At 36.9% G+C, this 15,884-nt stretch overlaps 1 protein-coding gene across 3 annotated transcripts in view; it reads right to left on the bottom strand.

Moving 5' to 3' along the window:
• Positions 1 to 318: 318 nt before the first annotated feature.
• WTAP (WT1 associated protein) overlaps positions 319 to 15,884 on the bottom strand; it is a 41,436-nt gene continuing 25,870 nt past the window's right edge. For 2 of the 3 annotated variants that reach the window (XM_050949795.1, XM_050949794.1), the window contains exons 4-8: positions 15,710 to 15,768; positions 13,721 to 13,848; positions 9,046 to 9,224; positions 3,925 to 4,079; positions 319 to 1,674 (exon numbers count right to left, since the gene is read on the bottom strand). In XM_050949795.1, coding sequence (XP_050805752.1) covers positions 1,088 to 1,674; positions 3,925 to 4,079; positions 9,046 to 9,224; positions 13,721 to 13,848; positions 15,710 to 15,768 — 1,108 coding nt within the window. In that variant the 3' untranslated portion in view covers positions 319 to 1,087. Of the gene's footprint in view, positions 1,675 to 3,924; positions 4,080 to 8,487; positions 8,834 to 9,045; positions 9,225 to 13,720; positions 13,849 to 15,709; positions 15,769 to 15,884 lie in introns of those variants that run through there. The other variant, XM_050949796.1, reaches the window with a different exon arrangement.

Below are 15,884 nucleotides of genomic sequence, written 5' to 3'. Positions count from 1 at the left end.
TCTGACTATATAAAGTGATTTTTAAAGCAGTTTCAGATTTGCTTTAACTCAAGGTTAAGTTAATTATAATGAAACCAGGAATAAACTATAAGAAATTAATTCTTTGTGAATTTACACACAAGACATTTATACCTTGCTAAGAATCCGATATATGACACCATGAAGTCTACAATATCAATTCTTCACACATGATATCGTCACTTCATTTGGTGACAACAAAATGAATTTACAAGATAAGCACACCCCCAGCCCCACCTGAAATTAAACTACAAGAACTTATTTTTATTTATTCAAAACAAAATGCCACAGGCCTCAAACTTGAGTCTTCAGCATGATTTTTTTACTATGTAGATTGGTAGTGGGCAAATAACCCAACAGAAAACACATACAATAAAAATGCAATGTATACAAATACATCATATGAAACCAATGCAGACTAAAATAAATTACATTATTAAAAGTCTTTATTTAGGTTTGGTCAGTACAGGTAAGAGAATATTGGAGTCACAGAGCAATATGCATAAACAGGATACAACAGTTCTTAAAACTGAGTAACTATGCACACAAACTTCTTAAACATTCGGCCACCTAAGGAGAAATGCACAGATGAATGCTGGAAAAAAAACTATAACACTGGAACTACTACAGGACTCCTTCAACAAGTCCATCCTTTAGTGATAAAACTACTGTACTGGGCAACCTTGGCAGTCAAACCCAAAGCTAGTATGACAAATTTTGAATGTGGTGTAAATATAACAATATGAGTAAGAATGCCCTTACACAGCACAGGTTCTAGATATACACAGATTTGTACAGACATCATTTATGTTATACTCTGTGGAAATAATTTCCACTTTCAACTTCACATTAACTCATATAAAAATAACTTGAGCCTACACAAATGTCCTTTCAGCAACGTTCAACGTAATTAACTGTTAAAATTTCCAAAGTGGCAGAGGTATTGAAGCAAAAAAAAACCCACAAAAAAGGCAAAACTGTGACGAGTATGCACTAATTTAAACGGTTTCTGGACAGTATCCTCTCCCAATTTAAATGACACTGTATAAAAGTGTTGCAGAAAAAAATGTTACAAAACTGAACCCTGGACATTTACAGTGGAGTCCAAACCATTCTGAACATGACGAGAACCCACAGTTCTATTACCTTTCATGCTCACTGTTTTCTCTTCTTGAGGATCATGATTGGAGTCTGTGTCATTTGAGTGGTGAGTGAGTGAGTTTTCACTGCCAGTGGGAGAGTCTACACTTTCATACCCAGTACTTAGTTGGTTTATGTAGCTACAACCGCCTCTGACAGTTCTATCTTCAGAGTGGTTGGAGAGCTTATTACCATTCCCTGGAGATGCTGGGAAGTCATCTTCTGTGCCACTACCCTCCCTATAAAATCCAGGCCCAGACGTCCTCTGATGGGAAGAGCTGCCATTGCTGGGTCCATTAGCCAGACGGCTGCAGTCTTTACCCATGGCCTCTCCCTGGTCTGTAGGCTCAGAAGATGGAGTCCTGCTGGTACCTGGGGCTGAGGCCTGGGACTGCTGCTGCTGCTGGAACTGAGCCAACTGCTGGCGAGTCTCCTTCAACTGCTGCTGAAGAACTAGAATGGTACTCTGCATACCCTCTACCTCCTCATCAAGCTGGATGATGAAGTCATTCAATTCTATATAGAGAAAACACATTTGGAGCACACACTTAATAGCTCACACATCTGGACCCTAAAACAGTACATAAAAGAACCCTAAGCAGACAGAGTTATTACTAAAGGTTTGTATGCTTAAGTTCCTAGAGGTCTGTATTTTAGCTGTTGCATCTGCAAAATGTGTGATGTTGCAATGTTTTAAATGGAGGAAACCCTAAATTCCAAACTGCCATCTACATACTTTTTCAAAAACAGGTATTGGGTGAGGGTGGGGGTTTGTGTGGAGAAATCCATTCTTGGACAAAGGGAGGGTATAGAAATACGTGCTGGGAAATAGCTGAACTCAAAGTATTAGTAGGAAATATGCTGCAAGTGAACTTCACTTCCAGGTACACAATAGGTTAGCTGCTATCATTTAAAAAAAAAAATGGGGGGGGGATTAAGAAAGGGGCAAAGTACATTCTGATGCAACATATGGGCTACTTGTAGGTATTCAGAATCATTAGTTTACTACTAAGTGTTTTAATTACTTTTCCTCCTTTCAGCCCTGCATAACGAGTACAACAGGAGAGAGATGGATTCCAGTCTGACTGGCACATCATTAACAGAATTGTTAACCAGGTTCCAACTATAGAATTTTTAGTATGGATGTATAACAAAAGAAAGAACAGAACAGCTTGCCTCTCATAGCCTGGATTGAGATTGCAATACTGCGAGTCAGGGAAAAAAAAACTGTATTGGCAAATTGGGCAAGTTTGACCGGGTCAATAAGAGAAATATGGAATCCCACAGTACAATCTTTGGTCATTTTTTACATTAAACTGCACATTAACTCAAAGATGACAAAGCAAAACATGCAGTCTATATTACTTTATTTTGATGTTTTATAAACAAAGTATCTCGAAAAGTGAACTTTTCAGAACTCTAATTCATAGTATTTGCAGCTATAAAGAAAACTTAAAGAAGAGAAAATGAATGGTCATGGGTGGAACAGAATAGAATTGTGGGCTGGTTAAGATCTCAGGCCTTTTATAATCTCACTTAAAAACATTTGACTCTGCAGGGAAGCTGTGCTCATACTCCTAATGGTTGCTTTTAAATTATTCTGAAGCTTGTAATACTGTATCATATTCAAAAGTAGATATCTGCAGAGGCAATTTTTGAAAGAACATTCGCTTCCTTTGATTCAATTACCAACTTGATAAATTTAGAAGGAAAAAAAAGTCACTTGGGTGATTTAACACATTAATTTGGGGAACCGAAAAAGTAGTCTTTATTTCAGTAACATATTGCAAACTGATGCCACAATTGTAAGAACGGTTTTCCCTAATTCTTCTAGGCATTCTGCCATTCTACAATGAGCTTTCTCACAAACGAAACAGATAATCCTATCTTCAAAAACAAGTGCATCATGTCACAAGCCAAAGTCAAATAAAAACTGCACAGTCCTGTTGAACACTTAGATTTCCTTTTTTGCAACTGGATTCAGGGACAATATCAGACTTAACTCATACACTTTCTTTTTTAAATAAATATTTTATAAAAAAAGTCTAAGGGTCACGCTCAGGACAATAAATTTAAAAAGAAATTTCCTGACCTATGTTACAAACACTGAACCGTTAAAGGCTGGAAATTTAGTGGGCTTGGAATTGTTTTTCCATTTCGGCTATGGGGAAAGTAGTTGGTTCACAGGTAGTTTCACTTGAAGGTTCAGAGGCACTAATAAATGCTGCAATATTTGGATTGTGAATACTGCAGACATTTGTGTAAACAATAGTCACAGAAATCTTCACAGCAATCTTTTTACATTTCAATTTATTTTAGGTATTGTTAAAAGGCTGTTTTTAGCAAATGAAGTGAGACTATAAAATATCCCATTAAAACTTGCATGAAATAATAAAAATCAAGAGTTTTAGATTTTACAGTTCAACAGTATTTGCACTCCAAAGAGTGCAAAATATTGTGTTCAGACCCAAAAAGTGAAATAGTTTCATTCGTCACCTTAAAGTGACACTCACCCCAGTGTAAACAGCAAAGTTAGTCTTAATTTTTTTGTTTTAGTAATCTAAGGCAACCAGAACCACAGATAAGAATGTTTAAGGTATGTTTAACCTGACATTGTCCCTTTGATTCTGGGAAAGAAAAGAAAATAAATAAAAGTGTCTCGTGCTCAGTAACGGGAAAATTTACAATAGCCACACGACCGGTAGATTAAATAATTAAGCCAGTGCAAATGCAAGGCAACTTCCATTTTCTTAAAAAAGCCCTTACCATCCTGACTGCTTTTTAGTTCCTCACTATATTTCTTCTGTAAAGCCAGCTCTGCCTCAAGCTGTGCAATGCGTCCTTGGGACAGCTGCCTTCCAAGCTCTTGATTCTCCTGGATAAGCATTCGACACTTCGCCATTAACTTTTTGCCTGTTTGGCTGCAAAGGAAAGAGCCATCTATCACAAAATGAAGATAAAACCTTCTGTAATCTTCCTCAATTACAATTATAACAGAGATAGGAGATGTGATTTCTGCATGTCACAATTTAAGGAACATTGTGCCTCAAGGTAATTGTCATAGCAGAAAGTCTCCCTATAGTTACCACATGCTGTTCCAATGTCTGTTGATCTTCTTCTGTCGTTGTTCCGTAAAAGCGAAAGGCAAATTCTATTACTGTAAATACGAATGGCCACAATGTTTTTGATTACTGACATCTGGACTATCAAGACAATTTGGCATTTGTCCATTCTCAAAGGAAGAAGAAAAGGTTAAGTATGTGCCTGGTAATCAGACAGAGTTACAAACATTAAAAGTGCTCCTTTTCACTTTATGTACTAAAAATATTTTACTAGCTATTCAGCTTTTATTTATTTATTTGTCAAGTTTGGGGAATATTGAATGTAATGATTTTTTGATCAGCATGAAAACTTCTTACTTAATTTACCTGAATGATTAAATATTTATGTTTTCCAATTTTGATTACACTATATACACTGCTTTGTTGTTTCCCCAATAGCTACAGTAAGCTCCTCCTTTGTCTCTTTCACAGAGTGAGAGGAGATAACAGAAAATGGAGCTGAAAAATACAAAGCAGCAGAGGGATCCAGGAGCAAGTATAAGCAGCTTTTTTTTTTGGTGGTTGTTTTTTTTAGTTTGACCAGATTTGAAAGTTGACAGTGTCCCTTTAAGAGTATCTGGTGATCAAAAGCCAGGAAACACCAGACCAAAAGTACTTCATAGGGAAAAAGCAGATTTGATATTCTGCTTTTTGCAAAATCAGGAACACATGAAGATTTAAGATATACATGTTAAAACTGCAATGTAGAGCATTATAGGAACTAATATGCAAATTAATATATAGGCAATAATGTTTATTTCATCACAAAATAAAAGTGAGAGCTAAAGCACCCTTTAACACTGTTGGTCTGCCAAAGCTAGGAAAGTAACCACAAATATTTTGCCTTCTTTGAGGTTCAGCAACATATATAATGAAGCAGTCCTCTTTTTCCACAGGAAATGAAAGCCTGGAAAAACAGAATTAATCAGGTTTGTGATTGAACGTCAGGACTTGTATTAGGGTAACAAGTCTGAGGAGGTCAGCTTGAGAGTGTATAATAAAGTTACAAGGGCAGAATGAAATTTTGCATATTAAAAAAGGGGGGGGGATTGCTAGTATGCTTCACAACCACAGCAAAACTGGTGCCCAGCCAAAAGTCACTTCAAATAATCTCTCAATTAGCTACTGCTTAAGCATTCAAGCTTTTAACACTTCAGGTTTTTAAAAGTTCTGCCAACTGTCCCATTTAAAGTCTTCCAACTGACTGTCCCACATCTTTCAGATGGGCTGCTCCAGAAGGAATCTGGCTGCGTAAAGTCCTGGAAGCCTGCAAATGTGTTTAATACAGCAACCTGTTCTTTATCTTGATGTGATGTCCAATGCCAAGTTCTTGAAGCTTAGAGTTGTGCTGACCTAATACAATACAAGTAATACAATTTAAGGTAAGTTTTTTCTATGGGATGCTTATTTATTCTGTGTAAACTAGGACTACTTTGGACTTAACCAAATGTGACAGATATTGCAAAAGCTTTTAGGCAAATAGGCAATGATTTAGGCATTTCCAAGTTCCTGCTGCTGGTAAACTTTTATTCTGTATTTATTACCACTATAGATTTCAAAAGTTTATAATCATGTAATGTCTTCATAACAGCCATTGCCAACTGTTGCATATTTTAGTATGCACTATTAACAACCTCAGAAGCTTTGCACAATTCTAGAATGCCTGTTAATTTCTTCACGATGTCTGTTCCTGCCACAACAAACCTTTTGCTTTTATTACCGGTATAGGAATTTGCACAGTTACCTATAATGCAATTTAACTTTCCCCTCAAGATTGTCTAAACATTTTGCACTACTGAGTTTGAATAAACCTTCCTTGCATGTTGAATTACGTAATAAAGATAGATAATACATGCAAGAATATCAAAGGCAGTAAATCTTAGAATGACTGATTAAAGTCCCAGAACCAGGTTTTGCAATTGTATGTTTAACAAATTTATGTGAACATATACTATAAAACCTGTAAAAATGGAAGCAGTTAAATTTCAAGACTAACATCTGTAGCAGTAAGCTTTCTGTAAGTGAAGTTTCTGCTGACATTTTATTTAAACAAAAATGCGTATTATGTACTGAATGTTTAAATGGTGATTTAAATGGTTTAATAAAACCACTCACTTCTTTCCCCCTCTAAACATCTGTCAGCAAGGATAATGCTGTATGCATTTACTACAATGAAGTCCCAGGCTTGATGATAAACTTGGGCCTGCAGTGGTATTGGAGCAGACGTGTGTTTGTTAGTTCAGAACAATTTACGATTTTGAAGGAGATCATCAACTCTTTCAAACACGAGATGAGGTGCCATGAAATAAGAGCGGTTATACACAAGGACGGGACAATAAATGGGAAACAGTTCCTAGTGAAACGATAAATGAAAATTTCTACAATTTCTTTACAGCTTGAGCAGTTTGACTCATTATCCCTTTACCGATGAAAATAAAATCATGAACCCAAATGACAAATAAAAGAGTTCCTTAAATAACTAAACAGACTAGAAATACATTGTTGATTCCTTGCATTCTATTTCCTGCACATATCTAATGTGTATTTATATACTTGCACCATGATTAGACTCAAGTTACATAGAATTTGAATTAGGGAATATTGTTCAGTTCTCTTTTATCACTTACATTTAAACACAACATAAACTCCCCACTCAAGACTATATAAAAATTAGCAAAAAAAAGATTTCTAAATACTTCTGCTTGAAATTAAGACAAAGTGGTAGGAAACATCTGTTACCTCAGTGTCATACAACACATTTTGATCCAGAGGACAGTTCTGCATCCTTTATCTAAATAAAATTAACTGATTTATAAACTCCAAGTTAACCAAGCAATCAGCATGGCTGGCTTTTTTGACTGCATATTATAGTAAATAGTAATTTCAAATTTGGTAACACATTAACAGAATTGTTCACTAATAAAAGTCTTACCTTTGTTTTGATGCTAGACCACTAAAACCTTACATAATACTGCCACAGCAAAGTAGGTTCAATATATGTATAATTTTTTTTTTTGAAGTTCAAAAATGTTAAGGTTTCCTTTTGATGTAAATCCATTGCTTAGGTAACAATAAGCCTACACACAAGCGCACTACTCTTTCTCTCCCACATTAATTATCTGAAGCACACAACAGTTTGAGTGAGTTGAATTAAAATTTAAGTGATCTTAATGAAAACTGCATTTTCAACAATAAGCAGTTGTCGTCTACCCACCTGGTAGAATACATTACCTTTCATAAAACTGAACCTGATGGATTTGGGGGTTTAGGTAGGTTTGTTTTTTTAAATTTTGTGGTTACACTGAACTTTCCAGTGTTAGAGTCATGAAATAATGCCTGATTGACTATATCTAGAACATTAAATGTTCTGATGACAAATTAATTGGCTAAAAATACATGAGCACTATACCAGTCCACATAATTTCACGTTTCTCTGCACACTTACACATCTCAAATGTCCACTCTGAGCTGTCCCATATTACTATTCTTGCAAATAACTTGGGACAACATTATAAAAAGGCATCAATAGAGTAGCAAAGCTCCTTGATTGATTCCAGCCAGAAGGATGCATGCATTTAATTTTTTTTTTTTTTTTTGGAAGAATATGGTCTTCCCTCTTTCAGAGAACGAGACATCTTAAAAGTAACATTCTCGTTCATTACCTCAAAAGTTTCACAGTACAATAGTATGACCACTCATGTTCCTTAAGTTCTATATTAACAACTCTTTCAAGGCACATTTTATATAGAAGTGCAATACAAAAACAGGCATACAATGAAACAAAAAAATACCCCACACCAACACTGAAGACAGTTGTCATTATGTGTGCCTTATATATGGAGCATTGAGATCAGTGCTCAGAATAGAAGTTTGAAAAATTCTAATTTCTGCATGGAAACATGCAGTGAAATACTTATCACAACTAGGTTTTCCTCATCATACACTCTAGTTGTGATCAAATATATTGCTTCAAACAATTTAAAACCTGCAATTAGATAGTACCTGTATTTTATACAGTCCTACTTGCGAGTTCACAGTATCATCAACCATCCAGAGAACAATCTGTTATTTAAAATCATATTGACTTACGGCTCAGTGAAACGCTATATAGCCCAAATGCTAAACAGTCAGTCAAAAGTGTACACTACCACTGATGCGATATGAAATAGCACTCTCTCATGGCTATTTAAAGCTGGTTAGCAAATAAACTCTTTAATGCAAAATTCACCTCCTTGAGTTTTGACCCAGCAGTTCAGTGAACAAGCAGGAAGTCCACAGTCTTATTGGCAAAACTGACTTACAGTGTCTCTAAGTCACTAGGCTCAAGGTTAAGAGCAAAGCATATTCCATTTTTACATTTTACTGGAATTTTACATGTTCAATTCATGATTTAAAATCTCTAGGTTCTCTCTCCTCCAAACTGTCTGTAGACACAGTGTGCCACAGACTTAAGACTTCTGTTTCTCCCTCTATTTCTTCAAATAGAACCACTTTGCACGTGTCTACATGTTCTAGAAAGGAAAAAATTTTCAGAGGTGGCCACTTCTTCAGAATAGTCCGACGCCATCAGGCCTCTGAAGCAAAGGGGGAGAAAAAAGCTGAAACACAAGGTTCATCTGGTAAGTTTTACATTAAGCATTACAAGCTGGACAGTATAAGAATGTGGCTTTTTGGCTCAAAACGTCTGAGTCTTGGTGTGGAAACGAGTACTTGGCTGTCCCACCATAGCATTCTCGCAGTGAGACTGTCAGGGAAGTCTTGACTGGGGAGTATTTGTTTTGTTTACCTATCAGGCGTAAATTTCCAGGCACTCAGTTCATTTTGGGCTTGTTCCAGTTTGTCTTTAGTCTGTTCCAGTTCACCTTTCATTTTTAGGAAAAACAAGTTGATGGCTGGGTCCACCATTGTTGATCTCAGTTGGGCAACACTAGGCTGCTGGACTTGCTTGAGGTACTGAATCTGATTCTGCATAAAACGAGAGAAAAATTGTTACTCATTTATAATTTTAAAAGCTTCAATGGATTACAGAATGGCCAGAGTTAAAAAGCCACATTTTTCTGCTGATGGAGTTAACAGAAGCTCATTTTTCTTCCATATTGTAACTGGAAAATTCACATGCAGATAGCAGTATTAACTAAAGTATAATCAGTAGGAAAATGAACCCAGAATAGAAAAAAATACAACTCAATTTACTTTAAATTTGAAGGTTACAAATTTTGTTCCTCTCTCCCAAATATAATTCTTCATACCACCTCAATTTAGGTTTGCATAATAAGAGTAGCATTTAGGTTACTATAATCCTCTATTTTTGTACTGTTTGTATTCTTTTGAAAGGTGACTATAAGTAGGAAGAGTATCAAAAACACACTGAGTTTTCCCAGAGTCAAATTAGAAATTGAATAGTTTCCATATAGGTGTAATGTAGGCCTAATCAGGGTGATAACATTAATGTTGACAAATAAATAGTGGTTCTTACTATTTCCAAATTGTTTGTCTGAAATCCTCATGTATTTTTGAAGACCACAAACAGGCACCTTTGATGTGGTTCGTATTATTTGCAGTATTCTTATTAAAAAAAATGTATATATATCAAAGCTGAGATTGAAAATCTGTGTTTTGTTACTGAGTATGAAACTTAATTATCTATCTTGTTTTAAATGAATGTAAGCTATACTTCAAACAAAAGCCCTCGTTTTTTGTTGGATTTAGGTTCTCTTGCAGAATCTGCAATCCAGTAATGAAATCCTTTAGAATAATGGTTAGATTAGTATTTACTTTCAATTTACCCATTTTCCTTTAGCACATGAATTACTTATAGAACTCCTGTTACTGTATTTAAATATGACTCATTCAAATACATTTTTGGAAGTGTGAATTCTTTCAACTTAAAAACCAGATCTTTATATATTTTACTTTAAAAGGGGTGCTAAACAGAAGTATTTGAATTCTAAATCCATCTATTTGTTAAAATTACATCTCCTTAGCACAGGCAGAATCTGTTTATATTAAATTCAGTTTAAAATGCTTCCTAAGCCTCTCTCATGTTTCTTGATTACAGCAATAAAGTAAATTAAGAGTTTCACAGGCTGAAAGGAACAAACTTTAAAATTACACTTCTGTTTGATTTTTAACTGCCGTGGTCACTTACACACCCCAATACTGCAGGTAGGTGTGCAGGGGAAAAACCTTGTACCTAAGTAAAGTTCCACTGAAGTGAAGGATCCGCCTGCAGGATTGAGGTTGCTTTGTATACATGATAATAAAATTGTTTTTTTAGTTTATTTTGTGCATTTGACAGAACCGCATGTCCAATTAGCTTGACTTCTCTTTGTATAGTCAGTTTATGCTATTAAAGGAGTCTTTCATATAGCAACAGGGAACAAAACACACACACCCCCCCTAAAATAAAATAAAATAATAATAATAATAATAATAATAATAATAATCTGAATGAAAGACCACTACCATTGAAAACAGCAGTGAAGACCCAGGGGCAGATTTAGTCCCTGAAACCAGTTTAAACTCCGACTGATTAGATTTTATTTTAATTATGCAACTTTAAGATGTCCAAGTGAAACAGTGGATTTCAACCAGAATACCAGTTTTATTTTAATTGTTTACAGGAGGTCTTTCAAACAAACTTCAACCTGTCAACCAATTTATTACAAAGCCTTTTTTCACAGATTCTTTCCAAGAACATGTTTATTACATATTCCCCTCTATATAAACATATTATATACAAAACTACACTAAACATTACAGCTGCAAAGTTAAACAGTCAAAAGTTAGTGAATGCCCTGTGGTGTCATACAGTATTTTGCCAAATTACCTAATCCACACAGTATATTATTTTACATAGAATATTTCACTAAACAGGCTTCATCTTTCTACTAAAAGTGAGACCTCACTAACTTGTTTTGTTAGTCTACAAAACCCCAGCATTCAACCCATTTTTTACTTACATTTGCTCCCCCTCATATATAATGCTGCCAGTACTGTACTTTATGAAAGTACTTCACTTCCAATGTTATAAAAGCAGGTTTCTAACACCACTTAAAACATACCAAGCTTCCTCAAAGAGTGCATTGCAAAAATCAATTCTGAAAGAGTTAAAAACAAAAAACAAAAAAGCCCAAAACCCTAGCCAAGAAAACCTCACAGGATTTGTCACAGGCTGGCTGTCTCTAAGGCAAACCAGGCTCAGCCCTGTCCTGACCTACCAGCTAACCCCAGCTGATGGCGATATGGCAACTTAATCAGTGACCCAGCTGCAGAGAATCAGGAAGGACTTAAATACAGCTGAGAATGCAGTACAGGGGGAGCTGCTGTAGAGGAGATAGGATACTCCTGCATGTGCAGCCTAGTAGCTTGGGGTTGGTTGTGGTTAGAGAGCAGAGCTCTACTGTAGAGCTAATGCCTATGGCGAGCTCCTGGAAGTGGCCAGGCATCCAGGGACACTGTCTTGGGGCCAGTGTTTCAGAAGGGGAAGAGGGGCTAAGAAACCCACAGGGAGCAGAGTAGACTCTGGTGGCTGAGCTGTGAGAGAGGTCTCCCTACTCCTCATAGGCCTTAAGTGAAGTGGCCGGAGTCCCTGGGGAAAGGAGGCAGTAGGGGAGTCCTGGGGCAGAACCAAGAAGCTCCACAGGGGCCAGGAGAAGGGGCCAAGAAGCAGAGTACTTCGGTAGACCCTGAGAAGGCAGAAGGACCATAAATCTGAGCATTTGTTTTGGACTTTCAGTTGGACCTTTTCTTACCCCAGAAGGGGAGTGAACTTGTATGTAAGCTGGCAGGACAGCCAGGCCAAAGAAGAAGAGCGAGGCCATCTCAGGGCCAAGAAAATAATAAGCCACAGCCAAAGATGAGGACCCCTGGCAAAACTGCATCCTGACACAAAGGAGCAGTACCCAAGGTAAGGATGCATCATTATAAGGATTTACATGATTATCAAAATGCGTAATCTCATATCTACAACTACTGGATAATTAAATCTTTCAAGCTCAGGGGTATGCCATACACACACACTTGAATTCAACAATTGATCTATGTTCTACAGACTCACTTCAGAAAAAGTTTAATCAGACTACCTAACAAAATAAAAATTATTTCTGTACATATTTCAAAAATCTGAACCGAAAATAACATGCTTTACAAGAAAAATTGTTGAAGTCATTCATTTGTAAATAAGAGTATGGGGGAAAAGGAAAATTTTTAAACCCTCTCATTTCTTAACTCTCACAGCATGAGTAGAGGACTGTGACAATGTTTCAATAGTGGTTCTGCACCAGTGGTGTAAGCCAGATAATCTGTTCCACACTACTACTTCTGGTACCTCTGTGATCCCAAAGGAGGAGAAAGGAAGGTTGGAGAAAGGGAAGGGGGTTGTGAAACTGTTCTCAACAGAGCTTAGGTCTTTGTCCCCCATGCAAGCAGATCCTAGGAGTGCACTGTGGATGGATGGCACACTAAACCTCTAGGATTAGGAAGCATTTTACAGTGCGCACGCTCTCTCATGAGCTGCTCGCTGAAGAAACATACTTGACTAGGTAAGAAAGGTAGAGGTGATATGGAACAAACATGTAAAAAGGAGAAAATGAGAATCTCAGACAAGGAAAGAGAAATCCCCAGAGGCCAAATTAAAGATAGAAAAAAAAAAATCAGAATCAGAAAAGTGGGGAGGGGAGGCAGAGAAGAGTAGAAAGAAAAAAATTAAATATAAAAGAGGAGCAACGGAAGCGTAACTCTGAGGGAAAAGAAAAAACTGAGCTGCTAAATTTCAAAAGAATTCTGATCAGAAAAAAAATCCAAGCCCCCTTTCCTAAAATTACTGCACTGTCTACCTAATCTGAATCGGGGGAAGGATAACAAAAAAACAGTAACCCAACACCAATATGAATGTCAGACCAGAAGCTCCAGCATTAGACATTGATTCTTGGCACTTAAGGATAAAATGCCATTGACTTCCAAAGTCTGCTCCCATATCCAGAGTGAAGTTATTTGACATTTATGTATTTGATAAACTATTACGGAAATGGACTCATGTAACAGGTTAGCAGCAGCAAAAGTACAGAATTGTTTATGAATGTAACAGTACTTGAATTAGTGGCACTCATCAGGAGAGGAATGTCTGCTATATATCACTACCTCGACAGAACACAAATTTGGATATAACGCAGTAAAGCAGTGCTCCGGAGGAGCGGGGCTGCACACTCCAGTGGATCAAGGCAAGTTCAATATAACGCAGTTTCACCTATAACTCAGTAAGATTTTTTTGGCTCCGGAGGACAGCGTTATATTGAGGTAGAGGTGTAGTTTAATGTAATATATATTCTTCCATCATTAAATTACTCTTTAGATTCTGATCCTATTTTCTTCCCCACAAGATACTAACAATATGCAGTACATGCTCAGCTGAGAACACATTCCTGTAACATTAAGACATTTAATCAATATTAAATACTTACAGTACACTCTTGCATTTCCTGCTCCTTAGTTGCCAGCCTCATCACCAGGATATTCTCTCTTCGGGCAGACTCTTGCTGTTGCTGCTTCAGCTTCTCTTCAGACTCTCTCAATCCAGTTACATCATTAGCTAATAATGACAAATACAGAAAGCACAAACTTTAATAGTCTAGAAAGCTTGGTTGCTTTTAAAATAGGTTAAAGAAAAACATCTAGGTTTAGATAATGGAATTACTCTCGAGTCCATTTTAAATTTGAGAGTCCGTTAGGCAGTTTCTACTAGTCCTTTTTTGAAAACTTTCTATCATGTTAAATACCAGTAGTAGCAACTGCAATAGCAGTAGTGTAAACCAGCCACTGCCTATGCCTCTTCTTCACTAGCACTCCAACTTTGCTACCACCACCCAAGGAGCTGCACTGGTACTAAGGGAGGGCAAGTTCTTCAGAAAGAAACCAGTACAGGTGAGGAGTGTGCATTCTCAGCAATAGTGCTCATTTTCTAAGCAGCACTGTTTTTAGACAATACTCAAGCTGGAATGTCAAAACCCCACGGTCACATTTTGACATTACAAAAACTTCAGAGATGGCAATCCAATCACATTTAAAAGTTTCATTCCAACCAAACATACCATGTTAAAACATTTATATTAGATATCTTGGAAATGGAAGTTGGGGATTCAATTTTTGTTTCTACTGACATTGTAACAGAACTTTTGCCAATGTCTGGCTTCGATGGAAGCACCATCAGACACCAGATATAACCTTTTTGTTTTGCTCGTAGCATTTATCAACTAAAATGACAAGATGTAGAACTGCTATTTAGTAATGTTATTTTAAACGACTTGAGCTCTCAATGCACACAATGGAAAAGTTTAAAACTAGCTTTAGGGACAATTTAAGATAAAACTATTGTTTGTTTAAAATCTGTACTAGTTTTAGTCACTGACTATTAGTGCTGGTACTACTGCTCCTGCACCTGAACATGGCAGGAGCATTAGAGTGAAAGTTACATATCCAATCCATTTAATGCATTTCTACAGGGCTAGAGTGGCTCCAGCACAGAGGGAAACCTATGGTATAAACTCATTTCAGTTTGTGGTTTTGTACGTGCAACAAGCAGCATGAAACCAATTAGATGTCAGTCTCTCTCAAAGCAAGCGTGATAAAGACAGGTTGAAAGAGAGAGCAAAGCCACCATAAAGAGCAGTGGTACAAAGAATTCAAGATTTGAAAGCTGGGAGAAAAGACTAGGTGGTAAATCAATTATTTTAGCTGCCAGTCCAGTTAGTGACAGATAACTAGAATTGGTAACTCAGCTACCCCTAAAACACACCCATTCATCCAATCTTGGGGTGGGTAGAAGTCTCTCCTCTTCTCTTTCAAAAGATAATAGCTACAGTTAAAGAACAGCTGGTGAATATTCAAAAGGGGTAAATTAAGATACATGACATATACAAGACTTAACTGGTGATTCATTTTAGACCGCTTCCCCTAGCCAAAAATCCCTTCACTTCTCATCCTATAATGGTTTTGTAAAACAGTCTCTCTTTCACAGGATAATATGATGGGTCTGAATGGCCCAGATTGCCAAAGTGTCTTAAAAGGGGCATGTATTTCTCTTCCCCTCCTGGGTCTGGACACACCTGCTAATTCTAAATGTGCCCAAACAAAAACAGAAAATTTACTGATAGATGAAGGCGGCACTGGAAGACCTTCAAGAGAAGACAACTGATTGAATGTACAGGCGGGGGGGGGGGGGGGGGAGTGAGAGGAAGTGGTGGGGGAAGAGAGAGAATCTGCTCTAGAGGATGCAGGTCTTGTGACCTATACTAAACCATCCTGGCCAGTGTACCAGCCAGGTAGCCAACCCCTTCTGTCCAGATTATTATTCCCTACTGCAATTTTTTTTTAAACAAGGCATATAAATCACTTGACACTGTATTTAAACAGAATTGTGTAACATTTATGACTTTGAAAGTGGACTAACTTACAATTAAGATCTGTGTATTTGCCCTCCAGAGCCTGTACATACGCTTCATATTGCTTCCACCTATTGAGTGAGGAAAAACAAACATTTCTGAACCTTGATTCATTAGACTGAGGCATCTTTGTTTAAACACTAACATAATACACATTTCTACTATAACCAGAATAGATCACAAGGGA

Source organism: Gopherus flavomarginatus, chromosome 4, assembly GCF_025201925.1.
Source record: "Gopherus flavomarginatus isolate rGopFla2 chromosome 4, rGopFla2.mat.asm, whole genome shotgun sequence".
Lineage (NCBI taxonomy): Eukaryota > Metazoa > Chordata > Testudines > Testudinidae > Gopherus > Gopherus flavomarginatus.
Note: the sequence above shows the minus strand (reverse complement) of the source record. Positions and strands in the feature narration are given on the sequence as shown.